At 40.1% G+C, this 22,702-nt stretch overlaps 1 protein-coding gene across 3 annotated transcripts; it reads left to right on the plus strand.

The window, feature by feature from the left end:
* The first annotated feature begins 7,425 nt into the window (after positions 1-7,425).
* On the plus strand, positions 7,426-22,673 carry scn2b (sodium channel, voltage-gated, type II, beta). Of its 3 annotated transcripts, XR_011102782.1 has the most exons (6): positions 7,426-7,667; positions 15,156-15,316; positions 15,495-15,711; positions 16,596-16,788; positions 17,839-17,905; positions 18,343-22,673. XR_011102782.1 is itself a non-coding variant. In XM_068708781.1 (5 exons), exons 1-5 carry the CDS (start codon positions 7,589-7,591, stop codon positions 18,371-18,373), a joined length of 681 nt encoding a protein of 226 aa, XP_068564882.1. In that variant the 5' UTR covers positions 7,426-7,588; the 3' UTR covers positions 18,374-22,673. The 3 variants fall into 3 exon arrangements, 2 of the variants coding, with proteins under 2 accessions (XP_068564882.1, XP_068564894.1); XM_068708781.1 differs by lacking the exon at positions 17,839-17,905; XM_068708793.1 differs by lacking the exons at positions 17,839-17,905; positions 18,343-22,673 and having other exon boundaries at positions 16,596-16,792.
* The last annotated feature ends 29 nt before the right edge of the window (positions 22,674-22,702 follow it).

A 22,702-nucleotide genomic window follows, 5' to 3' on the forward strand; every position in this document is an offset into this window, starting at 1 on the left:
TCGGATATTGTGCGTATACTGTATGCATACAGTATACGCACACATCAGGCAAGTGCAGAGCTTTCGTTGTACCCCGCGTGCATCTCTGTAAGAGATAACAGTTTTGTTCTTTCTTTCATTTGCATATTTTGGGTTGTCCTCATTATCTGAAAGCTGGAGTCCTCATTGTGTAATCTGTCTTGTATCCTTAAAAGAGCCATTAGATTACCTTGATGTTTTACAATACTGCAAATTAGGCTTAGTGGAATCCCACCACTAATAAGATTAAGCCTTCCTCTTTTTTACTGTTAAAGAAAGTGCAGGAAATGTGAGATTGTACAGTTCCTCTACTAAACGGAAAAAAGCCGGGGAGTCCTGGTTTTACCCTTTCTGCAAATAATTCGATCCTGCTGCTTTTGGGCCAGATTTAAAAGAATGGAGGACAAAGAGGGTTAGCTGCATATTTGATTACAGCCTCCATCCCCTGCTCTACCCAGCATCACAGAGACGAGAAGAGAACCAACACTGTTAATTAGAGAAAGAAATACAGTCATAAAGAAATGAAAAGATCGATGTTGGATGAATGAAAGTAGCTACTGGGGTTTTACATGAGATTTTAGATGCTTGTTCTGACATGTTCAGCCTCAGACATGGTTTGTTGTAAGGATAAAGTATTTGCACAGTTTTACATTGTGCATGGTGTGGGAAGCTATTATCATCCCTCGGCTTTGTTTCCACACCTGCTTGGATCTAACTTCAGTGTAATCAGCAGTGCTTCCCTTGCATATTTTCCTGTAACTTAATTATAAAAAAAGGCTCTTAATGCTGACAGGGCAAACCCAAAACTTCCAACACACACAATGATGATTATGTCTGATTATTTTCACATGCCGTGGACCTTATATCACTTTAAAGCAGACAAGGAGAAAACTGAAAGTGATGTGAACAGGTAAAAAACAATGTATAGACTATAAATAAATACCTCTCAGTCATCACTGATGACCTGCTAGAAGTGTGTGGCGATGTCTGTATCTGCAGAGACCCTGCCCTTTGCCTGTGTCTTCTTATTTTGCTTTGTTGGGGACGTTTTGGGCCTCAACCTATATCAAAACATTGCAACCAGGTGCCAAATCCTAAGGACCATCTAAGAAGAGGCTACAAAAATGGCAGAAAAAGCGGAAAGCTTGATACGAAACAAGAGTGAATCTGGGCTTGGCATCCTAACCCTAACTGCGGTCAGGGGGCATGTGCTTCTGGTGTCGATGAGTCAGGGAGGAGGGGACAACTTTGAATGTTGTGTTCACAAACAACAGATACATTGTACTCATTCTGCCTTTAAATTAACTCACATGATGACAGCGGGATATATTATTCAGCAAGTCAGACTTTTCTTTTCAAATTACCACAACAAATCACACTTGCTTAGCAGGTTTCAGTTCTACAAATCTGTCACATATAGAAAGTCACAAGTCACAAAAAATGAAATGCATTCACATGACTATGCAACGGTCAGAGGTGGACGGGTCCCAAAGGGTTACTGTTGCGAAGTTTGTGACGTTTTGTTGCCATGACCTAAGTTGACGTACTTTTTTTTTAAAGTTGTGCTGAGCCACGTGAACACACGACATTTGGTTCCCGTGTACAAGAGTCATTAGATTTAACTTTTCTGATCATTTCACAAACTGCGTTGGAAGCTGCCATGGCTGTGTGTTCATCACTATGATGTGTTTGGGTTATATGCATTGTGCTTTGCTTGTCTTCAATTCAGGTGCGTGTGTGTGTGTGTGTGTGTGTGTGTTATGTTATGTTATGTTATGAGTTGCTGTGTCAATGCAATCCATCCACACGGACAGAAAAAGCACCATGAAAGGGTCCAGCCGGGGCTTTGAGTAAATGTGGAACTGTGCACGGGAATGAAGTGCTTGATAGCCTCTCACCCAGGTAGGTGACACTTCGAGCTCACCATTTCACCGCAGTTTGAACTCAGTCAGACAAAGGAAAAAAATCAGCAGCGGCATCTTCTGTTAAGGAGACTGACAGCTGTACTTCTCGTCACCTTGACAGATGAATGACACGTCTCCTTGTTGTCTCATTGAACATCTATACTTTTATCATTTCTTTACATCTGTCTTATCCCCCTTACCTCTATTCTCATTTGTCTTTATCTCCATCTTTTGCACCGCATCTCACTTGTACTCTTTATCTAGCTTTAATGGATTCTTTCTTTTTAGAACAGTTTTTTTCCCCGACTGCCTTTTCTTTCTTTTACTTCCTTCCCCTCTATTTCTTTCACTCTTGCTTTTCTTCTCAGTTTTTGTCCTCTCATCCTTTGGTTATTTGAGGACGTGGTACAGCGTCATGTCTCAGGCCACTGGAGGACTTTTAGAAGTCAACAAGAGAGAGAGACTGCCATGGTCTCCCGGGTTCCTGCACACATACACACAGAGACACACACAATTTCATTCACACACACACACACACACACACACACACACACACACACACACACACACACACACACACACACACCAGTGTTAAGCTCTCAAATTCCCCACAAAGAGCTTCACTCCCACAAGGCAAGATGCCACAGAGAGAAAAACAAAGACATGGAATATTTTCTCTCTATCACCCACTTTCCTTCTCTTTCTCTCCTCCTCTCAGTCCTCAGTAGTTCGCTGCAGTGCAATACAAACATGTAGAGTGATCAAAGAGTCTGCGGTGTCAGAAGCGAGGGACAAGATGAACGTGTGTGGAAGACGAGATGAGAAAGGCGGGCAGGAGAACAGAGCTGTCAATCAAACATTCTGTCAAACACAGTGGAGCTCGCATCCCAGAGGTGCGCTAGTGGACTTCTGAGCTTACCTGGAGGACCATCAGAGTACTATCATACCTCCTGCTTTGTTGTCACCCTGGGCTTCTTCTAAATTACGGGGGCTTTCTGATGAAGAATGTGGAAAAAATAATCACGAAGAGAGGGAAATGTCTGCCCGTCCAGCTTTATTCTATAAAACTACACTTCTTTACATTTTAAAAATGAATGGAATTTGAAATGTTTGGTTATAATTGGTGATGATGATAACAGATAATTGCAGGGAACATCAGCAACAAATTGAGAAGAATGTTGTCATTATCTTATATCTCACTAAAAACGTGTATGGACACGTGCATTAATATCAATATATAACACACTGTAGGTCTGCCAAAGTAACCTAATGTTAGCATGCCATATCTAATTGCCATTACAATGTCTTTAAGCCAACTCTAATGTGACAAATGAAGTGAAATGTTGGTTTTAAAAAATGAGAGTGCACTTAAAACTGAAAAAAATCATCTCATTAGAAAAACTTCCCCAGACCAACTGTAGTACGATTCTTTTCCCTTTTTTAAGAACTGATACTGATGCTTAATAAGCTCAAGAAAACTTGCAGGGTAAATTTGTTCAGAAAGAAGTCGCATAATGACGGTTTTATTCCAAAGCATTTTCATGTGTATCATGGAGTCACAGCACCCTCTTCTGGATCCAGAGAGAAGACATTTACAGATGTGACTAAAGCTGTTTAATGTGTGTGTGTGTGTGTGTGTGTGTGTGTGTGTGTGTGTGTGTGTGTGTGTGTGTGTGTGTGTGTGTGCGCGTGTGTGTGTGTGTGCGTGTGTGTGTGTGTGTGTGTGTGTGTGTGTGAGTTTTCTGCATGTGTGGATACTTCTATACAAAATAATGAGAGAATCATGTCTTATTTGCTCTTGCTGAGGATCAAGTTTATCTTAATCTCCATGTTCGACGTTTTAGTTGTTTAGACATAATTAATCTGGTAAATAGTTCATTTTAATTGTTCATTACCCAAAGTACAAAAAAACAGCAACAAAAAAAATCAAGAAATTGCTGAACTACTCCCACTTTCTTTCTCACTCTTCAGAGTTGCTCTTCCTTCTTCTCTCTCAGCCCGTCTCTCAGGTCCTCAGGCTGCAGCAAGAAGGAACCAGTCTCTGTCAGCAATGAAAGCCCAATATCTCTGAGTGACAGATTCAGGGTGGAATTGAACAGGAAATACTCAATGAGAGCACTTGTACCACTGACATTGACTTCTATAGAAAATCTTTATTTAATTTCAATATTTTGCTTTTACTTGTTTGTAAACTTGTTACATGGTCATAAAAAGATATAATTCTTACAAAACACAATAGTAAATCTTAGCATTTCCATACTGAGGGATTGATCAGTTCAACATCAGTCAAAGACATGAGTAAAGACTAAAAATGGTGGCAATAATTGACAACAATGTACAATTTCAGCAAAAAGTTGTGACACTCTTCCTTTATTGTTGTAGATGTTTTTGTCCATAGTTTGGGCTTTGAGTTCAAAGACTAAACAGTGTCTCGTGACTCACATCATATACTTACTCTGTCCCAAATGAGGTGCCGGATTGTATGAAGAACGTCGTCCAGGGTTGGTCCTTCAATAGAGATGAAGGCCAAGCTGAGCCTGCTCATCCTCCCCAAACCAGACAGTCTAGCCACACACTGTGTCTTTGTGAACTGGTGAAGTCTAACATTTCTGAGTTTGAGTTCCATGGGCTAAGGCAGGTTTTGGGATGTTTAATTTGACAGTACATGTTGTAACATTTCAGAAGGACATGATGTACTGGCTGCTTGATTGGCTTGAGTATATGCAGAATCTCCTCCAGTAAACGTGCTCATCAGTGGACTTACCTGGTTGGCAGTGGTTGATTGGCTTAAATGGAATGATGATCTGGATACAGTTTAGTGCAGACTTTGGTGTAATTGATAAAATAGACCTTTTAACCTCAAGCTCTTCATCAACCTAGCCTTAACCGAACTGTGATGTCATTTCTAAAGTGTATCGGAGGTTATCATAAGACAACTAAGAGTCATAATTGCCATAAAGAGTTTAAAGAGTATAAAATATTAACCTTCAGAAAATAATAACTTCTGCACTACTACAAAACTACTGCAATAACAAAAACACAAACTAAATCTGTGGAATCTTTATATGCCATTAAAACAATTAGCAAAACATATATATTGATATTGAGCTTGAGGCCCTTTATCCCGCAAATATATCTGACACTTCTTCAGTCTATTACCTTAACAGACCTCTTACCTCTGATTGTCTGTATTAAATCAGCAACAGTCAGCACAGCAGTGATTCACTCTTCCACAATAGCCCTGCTGCCTAGCAACAAAGGCAACGTTTCTTCTCTCTGCAGAAAAACAGAGGGGGGGGGGGGACGGTTATTCTATTAATATAATGAGTTAAGTAACTCAAACATGATTTACTGATTACACGTTGTAGCTCTGTAAACTAATTTCAGTATTTGGGTCCTCCGCACTGAGTGGTGAAGTTCAGCACCATGGAGAAGGACACACTGCTAAGAGACATTCAGCACCAAGGAGAGGGGCAGTTTCCAACAATGCAATGCAAGACTACTTTAAATGTGGCTTTACAACAGATGACATACTTCAATTGCTTGCTGTTTCACATGGTTTCACATTTGTACTAAGCAAACGCACCCTTGAATAGAATTAATTTTAAGCAAGAAGCAGTTCTGGAGTAGAAAGAATAAAACCGATATGGCTCAGGTGGCAACCTTCATTGAACAGCAACTGGAAACATCTGGTCAGTGTTATGGTGATAGATAGATGCATCAAAAGTGTTGGTGCATTTTTTATTATTTTTATGCTGGGTAAAAAAAGTAAAAAAAAAAAAAAAATACCTGTAAAGCTTTTTTTTTCTGGCGGAAAAAAACTACACAAAAAAAGAAATCCATAGTTTTTTATTTCGTTTTTTTGGGCGGAAGAAAGTACCCAAAAAAAGTTTTTTTTTTTTTTTGCTTTTGGGGTTTTTTTTAATGGCGGAAACGCGCTTCCATACTTTTCAAACCAGGAGAAAGAGCACAGATAGAAACACAACTCCAGAAGTCTCCGACCAAAACTGTTCTGACTTTGGCAGTAACAGTGGTGTTCGTGTAGGACCCCAATGCAGATTAAGAGGCGGACAGAGAAAATGCGTTATCAATTTTCCTTGAAAAATATATTTATGCTATCACTATGGAATTACTGTAATCCAAACACATTCAGCTATGTTGTACTTGTCAGTATGTTTTCTCTGTGTGTTGATACAATTTATACTCACAGAAATATCAGCTACTGTAAAAAGTGTTATAGAAGGCATCAGCATTCCGAGCCTAGGCCTGGTAGATGAAATAAGTGGACTATGTTTATGGCTTCTTGATATAGAAAGCATCTACTACTTTGACAGTGAGTTTGGAAGCTCTCTCTTATTGTACAGTCAGCAGTGTTGTAATACTAACCACAAACTGGCAAACATTCCATCCCTCTTCTTCCGCCTCCATTCTACTCAGATAATGGTTTAATGTTTTCAAACCACTCTTCTAAGTGCCTCTTGCCTTGTACTTCCCCTCTCTTCCTGTCTTACTATAACTGCCTCCTTCCTTCCCTCAGCCCTCACTTTCTCTAATGCTTCTCTCCTCTTTCCTATACCATGCGTGGCATCAGCCATTTATCCCTGAAAAATGAGATTATCAGTCTGCTCGGAGGAATTATTGAGTCTTCTCCATATGCCTGCATATACTCCAGCCTCTCTCTTCACCTCCCTCCTTTTATCAAATGCACATCACACCCACTCTTTGCCTCCAGTAAGTACATTTTGTAGAGACGGATGGTCAGGTGAGGGGTGAAACCTGTGACCACCAGTTAGTGTTTGCCTATTTGTTTCCCCCTAGTATCCTCTCCTGCTGCCTCCCACCCAGGCAGGATGGATAGAGGAACGGATCAAAGGAGGGAGGTTGAGATGGTCTCTGCTTATTTTCTTGTTTGTCTGCACGGCAGCCTAGTTCCTCTGAGTGGGGCCTTCTCATCCTTATGACCCTGTAGGGTTAGGTTATTTATCAGAAGTGTATGAACGCACAGTAACATGCAGATGTTGGATTCTGCTACTGTTTCTTCACACAGATCTTGAAATAGAATCCTGAAATAGTTGTTGTTGTCATCTTGCATGCATTTCATGGGCAGGTGGCATGGTAGCCTCTTCCATCAGTGTGTGAATGGGTGTAAATGGGTGAATGATGACAAGTGAAATATGACAAGTAGTGTGAAAAGCGCTTTGAGTGGTCAGAAACACTATACACATATAATCCATTTACCATTTACCTCACACACGAGTAACACATTAAAGTGTGTTAGTTGGGCCACCATGTTTATACTTTGTCACCCACGTGTTCATGACTCTGTTTGATTTTGAGCTTATTTGTTGCTCTTTAGTACATTAATTATTGATAGTAAGTTATTTATTTTCAACCTATATGTGAGGGACAGACATCCTCCATTTTATCCCAGTAGCTTCCTGTCCTGCCCTCCCTCCTCCGCCGCCAACGGACCGACAACCATGAGATCAACCGTCATAAGGCTACAGACACTGCCAGTCATGTCCTGCCTCTAAATCCCCCTTAAAAAAAGATACATATTTAGCATTTTAATGCACACAACAAGAGACGATTTACTGCTCCTTTTTTACACATATTATATTACAAAAGCGTCGTTGTTTTTTTGTGTTTATTAATAAGGAGAGAACATGTCTTCCCCCGCGCAGGAAAGGAGGTCTGGCGTTCAGCTGCTGAGCGCCGCGCTGCTGCTGCTGTTCTCGCTCTCCGGTAAGAAACCAAAACAGCCAAACCGATCGATGCTCCGATACATTGATACGCGACAGTTCGATGGGATGATAGCGCCCGCAAACCGCTGCATCTTTAGGCCTTTTCCCTCATATCTGACTGTGCGAGTGTGTGTGTGTGTGTGTGTGTGTGTGTGTGCAGGACGAGAGGGAGATAATGGTTGTAATTCGAGATAATGTCGGTTAATTGTCATCCCAGCGTTTCTCTAGTTTGATCGAAGCCATCCATTAAAACCAGACTGTTGTGGCTTTCCTGGGCGGCTTTTAGCGAAACTGAATTCGGATCTGTTGTGGTACTTCTGTCATTACTTATTCCCCCCTTATACGTCTCTATTTAGCCTCTGTTGACATATAAACCAGTGCCCTGGCGCATCACAGCCTTTAAACAGGGTCGTGGATGCACTATAAAAATAAATATTGGCTCAGCTGCACACAGAATGACAGTGTAGGCCACACAGTAGGTCTCAGTGTTGTGAGTGATGGGCAGAAATAGGACTGTAATGAGGTGCTAACAATGTGCTGTTGATATTTATGGGCCTTGTATTCAGCAGCAGACTTGCAATACAAACCTACTTATGCGGTCATCTAAATATTCAGCTCAATGGATTATATGAACACATGAGGGAGCAGATGTGAACAGCAGGACAGCCACTCCAAACCGGTTCATGATCATTTCCAGATGAAATTGATAGCTAACAGATCAAAACACGCTTCCACACAATATGGCCCACGTCTGACCACAAGGGTGGATGATCACATGAGGCTTACAATCGAAAGCCAACCTTATCCGTCATTATACAAGCCAGTGCTGTGGTGATGTCTGTCAGCGCTGAGCTTGTATAACATACGCTCCCCTTCCTGCTGCTTATTCAAGTTGCAATAGTAAATGCTACAGTAAAGCCACTTGGTGTCACTGGTAAACGTGCAACATGTATGTGTAGCACGCTAGCAAAACTCAACACTGCCAAGGCGAGGTTTATGAACCTGAGCAGGACACGGGTTGTGAGGATGGGTCATCTAATCAGTTAGGGAGAGGAGGATTAGTTATAGGTTGAATGTTTATTTACACAATGAGTCATTCCCTGAAGATAGAAGGGGGGGGGGGGGGGGGGGGGGGGGGGGGGCATTCATAAGGAAAAACAGGTTTGTACAGTTTCATGGAAAATCAAATTTACATCCAGTTTCATCATGTCATTGTCACTTAAAAGCCATTCTGAAAGGTTTGAGGGAGGAAATACTGAGGGCCAAGAGGACAACAGAGTTTTTGTCTCCAAATTGTCCTTTTGTCTTCTGGTTTCATCAAATGTTGCTGTTCAATGGTTTGGAAATTACATAGGGGAACTCAAACACAGTGGACAGTGTTTTCCCCAATTCCAACTGAAAATAGATTCCCAAAAGTTTACTGTTGCTGGGGAGCTTGTTGCATGGAGATGCTACAGAAGTACAGTTGCTCCTTTCTATCTCTTTTCAACAGGATGTAGGTTCTATGGTAAAGGGGGGAAACATGTAAGTTCATTGCATTCCTCTTTAATTCTTTTTTACCTCGCTGTTTGATTGTCAAAATGAAAGGCTATTGCATAAAATACACCTTGTGGGCTGCTTTTCAGAAGAACGCCATCAGGGTAATATCAGGTTTGTCAGTATTCCTGTGGACTTCTGCTGACTTGTGAAGCTGCTGCAGTTTCCCACTAATATTCTTTTTGCCCATTATTGTTTTAACTTTACTCAGCAACCCCACAGTTACAGTTCCTGCAAAGAGGCACTAGATGGCAGCAGCACACTGCAAAGTCAAGGCATCTACTGTTAATGCACTGGCATGGACTTCTGGCATTATTAAATGAGAAGCGTCAAGTTACCACAATTTCTATAAGGGAGCTTACCTTGTGCTTTTCTAATTAACAGATAATCCTGGGTTTATATTACAGCAGAGCCTTTAAAAAACAAGTACAAATAAAGGAAATAAAAAGACTGAAAAGACTTACATTTTCCATTAAGTTTCAGCTTTGTCTTGCTTCTGAATATCATTTTTTTCTTGAAACACTTCAACAATAATCATTTATGACAGTGTTTGTCACAGTCACCATGACATTATTTATTTTAATCACAATATATGTCATTCAGATATAGTATAATTGTATCCTTTAGCCTAGAATTAAATATTAAATAATAATCCAAAGATACTCTCCTGATTTTGCATCGTGACATGGTCCAACAAATGTTGACAATGTAGCAAACCCTCTGTTAAAGAAAGTAACATAAAATTGAATGTCCTTATCAAATATGGCATTTTTATTACTCTTTAAAAAAATTTACCTTAACTTGTATACCTTCCTTCCTATTGAACTATCAGTGCTTTTTCTGTGCAGTTCTATACGTATGTATTCCTTGGCGTCCTTTTGGAACACATAATTAAAAGCTTTATTAGTGTTTGTAATGCAGGAGTTAGAATTAGTGATATAAATTACTTCATAAATACATTTTAAAAGTGTAGGACAGCTGCTGATGTTTCCTTATGTATGAGATGTTGAGATGGACCCAGTGTTTCTCGTCAGATTCCTGTCCAGAAGCATTACCTTTGTTTGGTGAACAGTGAACTGAAATTTAAGTGATCCAAACCATGTGACTAATGTTTAACACTACCACCACCCAAACTGGTATGTGCATTGATCTCCGTATCTATTGACTTACATGTTTCTGTGTTTTATGTCAGTGTTTTTGTTTGTATCTCCTGTAGACTCCATTCAAACCCTTTTAAGTGCTTCTTCAAAGTTTCAGCGTACTGTATCTGAAAGCACCCAGACTCTATTATGAGTAGACACGACTGTCAATAATGCATAACAGTGAAAGAGTGGAGGGGAAAGGAGGACAAGGAATAGGAAGTACCTTTCAACTCCGGTCAATATATTTCCATCAATAGTACTGGTGATCACAGAAGACTATGGGCTTGTGCAATAATTACGCCTGCATCACCGCTGTTAAATAAGGTCAGTATCCTGGATAATGTGCTCCGGTCTGTGCTGATGTTACAGTAACATATCACACAAAGACGCTGCAGGACCACACATGTTTTTGTTCATTACTTTATGGAGTTCTGGGGCCGATTGCTATTCATGTCTAGTCATGACATAACCGGAGAAAAGCTTCTCCATCCGTCAGGTTTCTCCAGAGATGAATGTATTGACTGCTGACTGCTCCCCCTTTTGTTACCTGAGTGTGGAGTGCTGCAGTGTGCAGAATGCAGTGTGACTTTCTCCAAAGCAGGGGGCACTAGAGCTAAGTCCTGCAGCACTGAGTCAAAAGAATCAAAACCTAACAATCCCAGACTTATAACAATTTAAAGGCAGCATGCTGGGGTCAACATATCATCCACAAAACATCTGTAGGCTTTACAGGCGTTGTTAAGTAGTGTTTAAGTTGCAAACTCTTGATTCACTTTTACGCCAATGCTGCTTTGGTGTGTTGGGAGGCAAAGGCATAAAAAAATGGTAATACTTACCCGAATACCCAGAAACTGCTCTGTGCTGGCTGAGCGATGCTGACCAACCTCTTACTGCCGTCTTCAACTTGTCAATTGTTAGACTTATCAAACACATAAGTGTTCAGATGCCAAGCAGCAGCAGCAGCAGAAGAAGAACATAAGCACGTAACAAATAATGTCTGGACCCACTAAAAGCAGCTTGGAATTAAATAATTGTTTTTACCAGCAACCTATCTATCTGGAATCAGATTAGATGTTATGGTCGAACCCCTCCATCACCATTAAGCCAATATTGCCCTGGAGACATATAAGGAATTTACAAGTGCTCCCGGTTGTAGTGCTTTGTGGAGGCTTTGTGGTCAATTAAGGAGGTGGGGATCAGAGGTCAGACCCTTAAAAAAAAAAGCATCAGAGCCCTCACTGAAGCTGCCCAAAGCAGAAGAGTAGAAGAGAGCCGAACTATCTGAAGGACGTCGTGTAGAGTTGCATAGTCCTCTGTAGAGATTTGGCTCCTTTGCCAAAGTTTCAAGGAGGGTGCCCAGTTACTAACCCTAAAGCGTCAACACACTCAAGACCAGCATTTACTCCAACAAACTACTTAGGACCAGCACCTCTTAAACCCTAGATCCAGTTCCAACCCCAAAATAAGTGAGTGGTGATACTTTTAGTATCATATACTCGGTCCTAGTATATGATCATCATGAAAATGAGAGCCTCTAAATACTGAGCCGAAGCCCTTTGTACCCTGAAAGCAGCTTCACATCACTTTTAGAAGAGACCTTCAAAAGATGTCTGTGGTTTTGTCAAGCTGGTCCTCGGCGGATTTCTGTTCAGACAAGCTTTGTCCACGCCATCCCACAGAGGCCTAATTGGATTGAGATCTGGAGGCGGAAGAGTTTAGTCTAGTCCAGGCTTCCGTCAAAAAGAAAATTCACTGTAATATGTATTGAACCTTTGCTGACTAATCCAAGGATTGTAGTTTTAGGAACCATTATTCCTGTTGAAATCAAAAACATTTGTACATACTGGTTGACAATGTTGCTTAGATAAGTTGTGGTGCCTCTCAGTTAACCATAGTCTTCTTTTTTTATTTAATGCAAATTGGAACAGTGTGTGCGTCATTACCATTCTTGTGGAAATATAAGATGTACACTCTTTAAGAGGTTGTTCATACAACAACCATACAATCTGTTTGACTGTAGTTGCATTCTTTTACCCATCAGTGAGTCAGGCAGACAGCCTTTCCACTCTAATAAATTAAAACTGTTTTTTTCTACCAATACACACCTCTGCTATGAATAGTTTTATGTGCATATACGTGCAGCCCAATGAAAAAATGACGTAACAGACCTACCTACGTTATATCTTTTTCTTTTTCTTTTTTTCTGCATTGACCTTGTGGGAGTAGGGGACAATGGAGGGAAATAGAAGTGCGTTAGAGAGAGAAGGCAAGGGGGGGACCGGAAAGAGAAGATCGGAAGAAACAGAAAAATTGTAATTTTGAGGGTAGTTATGCGGTCGGACGGGAGATAGTTGTAGGACAGAGGCGTGAGAGGAGGCAAGAGAGGTGGACGAAGATGGGAGAGGAAAGAAGGAGGGGCAGAGGGAGGGAGGAGTCGCATGAGGCTGTTTCACTGCAGTATTTCATCTGTTAGCAAGTCTCTGCCTCTCTCCGTCTGCATCTGCCCCTTTCTCACTAGCCATAGGACTGCTGAGTCAGCAAGAGCCTGTATCAAACTGTTTCTCACACTGCGTATTTGTCTATGGGTTGTAGTAGCGCTGTAGACACTGTAACGGTATGGAGTGCTTACGTGTGTGTGTGTGTGTGTGTGTGTGTGTGTGTGTGTGTGTGTGTGTGTGTGTGTGTGTGTGTGTCAGTGTGTCAGTGACTTTGGTGTTTAAATGTGTTAGCCGTGTGTACAGTCGTTGTGCTGGATGACATTGACATAGCACAGCTAGCATGCCTAGCGCACTGCTGACAATGCACACATTGTAGGAGGTTGTGTGTCATTGTGTGTTTGTGTGTAATAGGAAGGGAGAGCAAGAAGCAGCTGCATTACAAGACACCTGACTGTGGTGAACGGTGCGCATGGAAAACGGTGTGTGTGTGTGTGTGTGTGTGTGTGTGTGTGTGTGTGTGTGTGTGTGTGTGTGTGTGTGCGTGTGTGTGTGCGTGTGCGTGTGTGTGTGTGTGTGCGCACATATGTAAATTATACATACGGTGGGTGGGAGATGCAAAAATTGCATGTGTGTGTGGGGGTGTGTGTGGTGCAGAGAGGCAGGCCTGTGGAGTGGTGCAGCAGCAGTGGGAAGGGTGCCAGAAACACCCGACTGCAGAGGAAAGAATGGTGCAGAGTCCCATCACACACGCACGCACAAACACACACATACTGAGTGAGAGGCACAGATTCTGTCTGGGGAGTGTAAGCGCATGCTTACGACGGAATGTTAGAAGGGAGGAGGAAACCTGAGGAAACTAAACGATACTTTAATTTAATTTCAAGTTCCATGATATGCAGTTATATGCTTTTTGGCTTTCATTTTAGAACGTCGGAATGTAGAATATGACTTACTGCAGCAGTCTAAATGTATATTTAACATAGTTTCTTGCTACTTCTGTACAAGTATCATGATCATGGCTTTTGTTGTCTTTCAGTGTTCCATAGAATGTGCTATCCTGCCATCCCTCCTGATAACTTAATCAACTGCAATGATTGTAATGACTTTGAATACACTTTGATGCCGACACTACATTAGTGACATTGATTTAATCCATTTGATTCTCCTGTTTTCAGTTGGCCAAATGTGTCGATGCCAGATCATGGTTGCAAAAAATCATCATCCCCCAGTTTCATCAAAATCATACCAGTGATAACTGAGAAATATTACATTTGAGGCCATCAGTCCATTATATTTGACTGTTCCTTTAACATTAGCCATCATGATTTGCACAAGTGCTACATGAATAAAACTATAACAATGGAAATATTATAATGCTATTTCATTGATAAAGGGTTTAACCTGTTTACAATGACAAGATGCCTAAAAAAAAAATATCTTGCTTCCACTACACTAATTATCTCTATTATTCCATTTATGGGGTTTGACATAATTTAGCTTTATTACAGTGTATTCAGCGTGTATTCAAGTTGAATAATGCAATTCCACAGCTACCCGCAATCAAGCTCTACATTCAAATATCACAAATAACAATTTTAAAGCTAAGATCGCTGTGTTTCAACATGGATGTCACCTTCTGTAGCAGTAATAGATAACTGAAATAATGTACAAACCCTCAATAATAATAGTGATATTGTTGTGGAAACTGTGGAAGCTTTTTTTACTCTCTCTCTAGACAGAGCCGTTGCTTGGAAATTGCAATAAATCCATCTAAAGAGGCATCTGCTGTAGATTTAAATGGATCAAACAAACATGCTGTGAGATACCACTTTCTGTTTGCTCTCTATGTTTTACAACTGACTTTGCTGGAGAAGTTAATATAGAAGACATATTGTTTGATCTATAATCACTTTGCTAGACTGTCCCCAACATTCAAATCTGTTCTGTGAGTTTAGGGATTCACATCAAATGACTCACTCTCTAGATGGAGTGCAGAAGAAGAGTCAGCAGTTACATGGATAAACACGCCTCACTACATGCTGAGGAGTTGTGCTTTTTAGTTTTATCTAAATTATAAAACCTAGATGATAATAACTGTGTACAGAAAATCATCTGTGTGTATAATGTAACTTTACATGTACTTATAATATTGACTTGAGACCTCAGTTGAATTTATACCACAGTTACTATCAGCATATAGATATTACCAGAAAAAGACCAAATATCAACTGAAAAATGAAATATCTTCCTAATACCAATATTTGTACAGTGAATATCCTTTTCAATATGTAGCTGTATCTTTCAGTCCTTACAGATCAGATGTGTTATTAACATTAACAGCATTATTAACACTGGTGTTGTTGTTATTTACAGGTTGTTCGAGCATGGATGTGATCATGCCCGGTAGCATTAATGCACTGAATGGATCAACTGTCAAAATCCCCTGCACATTTACTTCCTGCTATAAGATGGATGCTACCAAGTTTGTCATGAACTGGACCTACCAAGAAACACTTAATGACACAGAGGAGATGGTAAAATGGCTTGTTGTTATGCTAAACATCTACAACTACAACTATAAGTGCCTACATTTGAAAAGTTTAAGCCTGTTATGGACTCTCTCTCTCTCTCTCTCTCTCTCTCTCTCTCTCTCTCTCTCTCTCTCTCTCTCTCTCTCTCTCTCTCTCTCTCTCCCCCTCTCTCCCTCCATAGATTATGATATTCCATAAGAAAAGAGGAATGGTGCCCCTGCGCTCGGACCGGTTCGGAGAGAGGGTCAAGTTTGTCGGGAACCTGGATAAGAATGACATGTCAATCACTCTATCCAATGTTCAGATCGAGGATGAGGGGCATTACAACTGCAATGTGATAAATCCCCCAGACCGCATCCATGGACATAATGGCTTACAGCTCAATGTTGTTACCGAACGTAAGATAAACCTACACCTTCTGAAGATACTACACTGCATAAATCCTCATCCTTGCCATAAAGATACCCACAAACTGCATCTCTCAAACCTTCAAATTTACCCCTCGGCTACCAAACGTACATTCAGTGCTAAACCAAAATGTAATGTATTTAAGTGTATTTTCAAGGGAGAGTGCTGCTTTAAAATAACATTCCTTGTGTCAAGTGTTGGCTAGATTTTGCTATCGAAGATATTACTGACAGCTGCGAGTGCAGAGACAGCTGCACTGCAAACTGATAGCCCTTGTGACTCATTCATATTTTTATAGTTGCACCACAATATGGCTAAAAACACTCAATTTGTAGGTTGGCGCAGTAAGCTATGCATTGGCATATTTTGACAAAAACAGACTTTTGAAATGCTGTAACAGAAAGAACCCAGAATTTTGGACTTATTACTGACTTTTCTTCTTAATGTGAAATACTGTATTTGTTGTCAAAAGTGGCGTAATCATTTGCTTGCGTTTTGCATTGCACTGAGCTCTCTCTGCCACTGTTCTTTAAGGATAAATGCCATACAGTAATCATAAATAACACACTGTGTGTGCACATGTGTGTGTGCATGTGTGCGTGTGTGTGTGTGTGTCCGTCCTGGAGCATAAGGACCTAATGGTGATGAGTCAGCTTTTTACTTATTAATGACCAACAAGAGGTTGAACTTAGTCCCTCAGCATCTTTTTCGCACCCACACACACTCTCACACACTCACATGACCCTGGCTAACTCAGCAGCACTTTCTTTCTTTCCACTCTGTTTAATCAGCTCAGTAAAGCTTTTAGCCAGCATTCCACTTGTCTCCATCCTTTGTCTACAAACTATTTAACCCTTTCTTCTCCTCTCCTCAGTTCCTCCTCCAAGGGATTCAACCATTGCAGTTGCGATTGGGGCATCAGTGGGTGGAGCATTAGCTCTGCTGATCCTTTCCATGGTAGTAGTGAAATGTCTTCGCCGACACCGAAAACAGGAACTGATTTCAGAAGAGAAGATGGAGGAGGAGGGAAAACTGGAGGCTGAGGGTGTTGCAGAGGAGGGAACCAAGTAAGAAATCTCCCTATAACATCCTAAACCTTCAAGTAGTTACTAGCAGAAGCATCAAGATGCAGAAGCATCAAGAAAGTGTGTCTCGTTTGAAATGACATATGAACATCAGCAGCATACCAACAGTCACCAGCAGCATACCAGTAGGAATCAATATGCCAATGAATTAAGAGTTGTATATTATAGGCGTTTAGGCACTTTGTGATCCTACATTTAACTTAAGCACTTTTTTACACCCGCATTATTGTGTCCATAAAACCTAAATTATAGAGCCCAGTCATGGGCAAACCCAGCGTATGGGTGAGACATTATTACTTTGCATTTAATAAGGTGCCAGAGTGCTTAAAAAGCATAAAAACATAGCTTGTTTATCAAAATATTCCCACGGGAGGATCCCCCAGACCCCCCTGTTAGCCCCATATTTACTTGTATACCTCTGCTGGTCCAAACCACGTCCACATATTGGCAGCACCCCCCAGAAGATAGCTGCATTTCGGTTGATGACCTCACCTATGTTGTTTCCAGATAAGTGCAAAATTCAGACACGTATGCTGCATTTTAATAGGGATGATGTGCTGATAATTCTATTATCAGCCTGATCAATACACTCACGTGCTGGCACTGCTTATTTTGTTTACATTGTGTACACAGAAATCAAATGCCTGTGGGGATTTATGCGTCCCACCCGGTCTGGTCATTGGGCTTAATTTCATATCTTTCTTCTGTATGGACTAGTCAATATTACATATCTCAAAATCAAAACACACAAACAAACATCTACCCTTACTCCTAAAATGACTGTATGCTGACATGCAGTGTAACAAAAACACACGTGTTTTTATCCTATTTTGAAAGGTTTACAGCATGGTCCTGGTATTTACAACAGCCTCCGTCCAATATGTAATTTGTACAAAAGAAAAAACACACAGCTCAGACATAACTCTGTCTATGTCACTTTAACTACCCTCTTCTCTCCTGTAATTGGATTACAAACCTCAAACCTTCTCCCTCTATTGATGTTGTCGGGCATCTCTTCGCTTTTATTTATAGACAACCATAGCTGGGTCATCTGATTGAACCAGCGGCCTGTGGAGCTCTCACCCCAACACCCCCTCTGGTAAATACCTGCTCATGTCACCCAATCTGGACTGTTGTTGTTGTCTGTCGTGAACACCATGTCTGCTACAGAACTTGACATGGACTGTATCGAGAAAAATATGAAATACAACTAATTTAAAAATCAAAGTCAAACCAGACTGACAGGACACTGCTCTCTTTGCATGTTTGCAATTAGTCACATTAATTACAATGATGCAGTAGCCAACAGAACCACAAACTGATTTATCCCTCTGTCAAAAGGGGACTGTGGATGTGCACTGTGTTCAAAAATAAACGCGTATATGCAAGCGTACAGGTTTATTTGTGTGTGTTTTGCCCCAGATCTCTCTACCTGCTGGCTTCATCTCTAGAGAAGCTTTTTTTATTGGGGCATCTACCAAGAATATTACAAGCATAGGTCAAATATTGTTCATTCTCTTCTCTCTTTTCTTTCAGACATAAGCACTCCCTACCTGAAGATCTATAGTAACCACTGCTTGAATCATTGTCCACTGATACTTCCATATCTTTTGCGTGTGTGTGTGTGTGTGTGTGTGTGTGTGTGTGTGTGTGTGTGTGTGTGTGTGTGTGTGTGTGTGTGGGTGGTGGTGGTGGTGGTGGTGGTGGTGGTGGGGGGGTGCTGAATGTGTCTATGTGTGCGTGCATATTTCTATATGTCTGTGTGAGATGCGTCTTTTTCCTTGAAATAAGCCAGGGAACATTTTTCTGCAACTTACCTGCTAAACACATATTACTTTGTATTCATAGCCACAAGTCAACATCAGGGACTATCTCACAATGAGTCAATCTCACAATAAGGATTGGAATTTTCACCACACACTAATAGGACATGCAAGGGCTGGGCGGTATGACCTAAAATGTATACTACAATATAGTTTGAAGTAACAATATCATGGTGTTACAATATCTAATTTTATTGCCTGAAGTTTATTATATAATTAATTAACTATTAATAATGCTATCAGTGGCTGGGGAGGCAGAGCTTCATACTTAGTGGAAGTTAAAAGCTGCAGACTGCAGAGCAAATGTTGTGTGTGTGTGTGTGTGTGTGTGTGTGTGTGTGTGTGTGTGTGTGTAAAATGGTAAACTGTTCAGTTTCCACTCTCACAACTGCTGCAGTTTAGCTTTGAGAGTTTTGGGACGGTGAAATGTTTTGGTTTAACATACGATGAACCCAGTGTCTTTCAACTCTGCCTTTAATGCATGTCTCAGTATTGGCACCATGTCTTAATTTACATGCACAGTTGCATGTGTTATCCAGAGAGAGAGAGAGAAACAATCCTGCATAGTCAGTAGAATCTGATTCTTCACTCTGCTCAATAGACCTTTTTCACAGCAGACATTTTGACTTGTCATAGCAGGAAAAGCACAGGTGTTACGAACAACATTAGTGATAGCGCTGTTCTATTCAAGTGCCCCTGCAAGTCATGACAGTAGCTGTGTTTTTATTATGCATTTTGAAGTTGTTGAAATTACAGCCCCATGACATTACCGCTGTCTGTGGTAACACAAAATGATGATGATGAAGTCTCTGAAATTTCATTTTACTCCCACTCACCATAGAATACACGATTGAATGTCTATTATATACAGAGTAGTGAATGAATGAGGGAGCGATTTCAGACACAGCCAGGGTGACAGTGAGCCAGCATGAACAATACCAGGACTCTGACACTGAAGCACCTAAATGGAATTCAGCCATCATTCTGTTGTTATTTACACCTGTGATTTTTCTACTGTGACATGTCAAAATGTCTTCTGTGAAAAAGGACTGCACTGAGTAACATGCAGTGAGTTGAAGTGATTATTTAAGAGTACTTTATGCAACATAAAGGGTAACGTGGACCCTTTTCCCCAACGTTATTGTATCTAAGTGACTAATGGGGGCAAGGGTGTTTGAAACTGGTCCAGTATTCAGAGAGAGCGCTGCAGACCTAAATAAACAGGCTGTAATGTAATCATATCGGGCAATTGCGCAACATCAATTTACGCCCACTAAAAGTGCTTGTTTTGCCACTGACAGGCTCAGTTTTATTATAATGGCCTGACAACATTATGGAAAGGACCAAACAGAGAAATAAAACGCTCTTCTTATCTTTCACTTCCTTCTTGTTACCGTTTCATGTGACTTGTTGCCGGAAGACGATGTGTGAGAGAGAATTAGAGAGAAGAGTGCCATGTTTTTCTCTGTAGGGTTCCCTCCATAATGACACGTATAATAACAAGCTGAGCCGATCAGTGGTAAAAACATGCACTGTATTGGATCAAATATTGGATGCGCTTCATCAATATGATCACTTTGCAGTCCCTTTAGTAGCTGCAGTGTTCTCCCTCAATAGTGGACCATTTTCAAAAATTGTTGTCCCCACTTTCATCACAAAAACATGGGAAAATAGGGTCCATGTGGAAAAACACAGGAGTTACCCTCCAAATTTATTCTTTAGTAACACAAACAGCATAGCCCAATCTTTATATTTCTACTGTATGTTATTACTGGTTATACCGTCCAGCCCTATGACAGAAACGTCTGCTCCCATCCAGGCCTTGTCTAGAAGAATGATATGTTAGTGTGCCTGAATACAGAGGTTACAGTAGCAGACACAGGTGTTAGTTCAGTTATTTATAGGGTAAAATGTGTCTTTGTATCAGACCATACAACACTTACAATATCTGTGACTGCAATACATTGTGCACTTATTTGCACACACTGCATAGGGACAATTGTCAGTAACAGTGATGAGCTTTCCTCTCAGAATGCTGCCCTGCATAAATAATGTCACTGGATAAAAAGGATGGTATTAGAGATAAAGTGAAGTGAATTATTGCTGATACATGACAGTATTTATGTCAGAAACATATCAAAGACTATTTTAAGTGGAAAAACTCACGTTGCACCTACAATCAGGTAATTCATGCCAGTGACAACCATTATTAATATGTATGGGAGGACTTAATAAAGGTTGCCCAAACAGTGGATTTTACACAGCCACAGTTTTATAGTAATCCTTACCATGACAAATATCACACACACAGTAATACAGGAAATAATACCAAATGATCCAAATTAGAACATAAGACGCTTGTGTTCATTACTGACAGAGAGGTGCTAAATTGAAAATAGGTAGAATCTGCTATTTTGTCAATTTAAAGCATGTACAGCTAACTATACTGCCATGAATGCATGTCAAACAGTGCATATCAAAAAGAAAAATATTATAATGAATTAAGAAATGTAATTAAGTTCTGTTTAATTCATTAAATTGATAAAGCCACAGCAATGTGAGTCAGTCAAAGCATGTTTGAGCTTTCTCATATATAGCAATCACTTATCACTTATTATAATACCAGAATTTGATTTTGATTTTGTTTTGATTCATGCATTTATTTTTTTTGCTTGCATATTTGATTTATAAAGTCTCAGAGGTATTTGGTTGCACATAGATGAGATTAATCTGCCAACTTCAAGATTCAAAAATTCAACTTCCAATGAAAATATAAAAACTTCCATTCACCTAATCTATATCTTTTTATTCTAACTCCAACTGGAGCCCGGTTTATAGAGATAAAGACAACAAGTTATTAAAGTTATAAAACTTACATCCTAGCTCTGTCTCCAAAGGTATGCCTTTACCTCATCAGTGGTGTATCAAAATGTATATATTGTTTTGCACATCAACACATTCATACCAATTCTAATATAATCAGTTTAATTAGTGGAGAGCATGCGGATGGAATGGAAATGAGGACATCACATGAAGCTCACTTTAATAAGGTGGTATATGGGAAAGTGGGACCGTTGTAGAAACATGGCATGATGATTGTCTGGTTAAATGGGAAATGTATTGGTAGTGCATTTTTTTTTATCATGTCTTTGGTTGGAGCACCTTAAATGTAAAAAAAAAAAAAAATGATCTTGATAAGATCAATATTTAATGTCCACTTTTACATGTTGCAGCATGTGAGCTTTGTTATCTCTGAATGTTGTTTTAACTATATTGTGATGACAGGCCAGCTGTCACAGAGGGATGTCTCCATGATACCTGTAATGCTGTGTCATCCAGATATCGGAGAGTGGTTGTTGGCACTTCCAAATCTGGTGGCTTGGCCATTCCTGGTTTCTGACATTATTTAAAACAAAAAAAACAAAACTGTACAGGCCTGTGTTGAGGCCTATAACTTAATAAGGGTTTTTATGGTTTTATTATTCATGATTTTATAGTTATATGTGATGTATTGTGTGATCAATATGGTCATTTAACACAATCATGCTGTTAAGAACTATAATAAAACGGTGATGTATTGATATATTCAAATAGTTGGCTATATGCATTTAACTGCAGAGTTATTTGGTTGGGAGAGCCCCGTCTGACACATGTCCTGGGACACCGCTATCTGAGTGGGTTCAAGCTTGTTTAAGTTGCAGTGTTTGTGTGGTTGACCCATGAGGTGAGGACTGATTAACATTTGGGGCTAATTCATATTTGGCAGTATGAAGTCAGATAGATTACTGTATATTGTATATACTGTATTTATCAATCAAAAACAACTAAACTAACAAAAACATTAATACTGTACTATGAAGTAGACAGATTTATCACTGTGCATCACTGTTTACCATCTCTGGCTATGAGTTTGACCACAATAGTTGCTCTTGTACAACTTTAAATGTTAGTGAACACCAAACTAATGCTTGCACTTTGCTGCCTCTGAACATGCAGCTGTCATTACATTGTGTATTTTGAATAAAGATGATTTAGGAAAATGTTCACAGTTTTCTGTATTTCACTTTGTATCC

The sequence above is a fragment of the Cebidichthys violaceus genome, unplaced genomic scaffold, assembly GCF_023349555.1.
Source record: "Cebidichthys violaceus isolate CVI_PGR_0920_01 unplaced genomic scaffold, fCebVio1.0.p SCAF_1, whole genome shotgun sequence".
NCBI lineage: Eukaryota > Metazoa > Chordata > Actinopteri > Perciformes > Stichaeidae > Cebidichthys > Cebidichthys violaceus.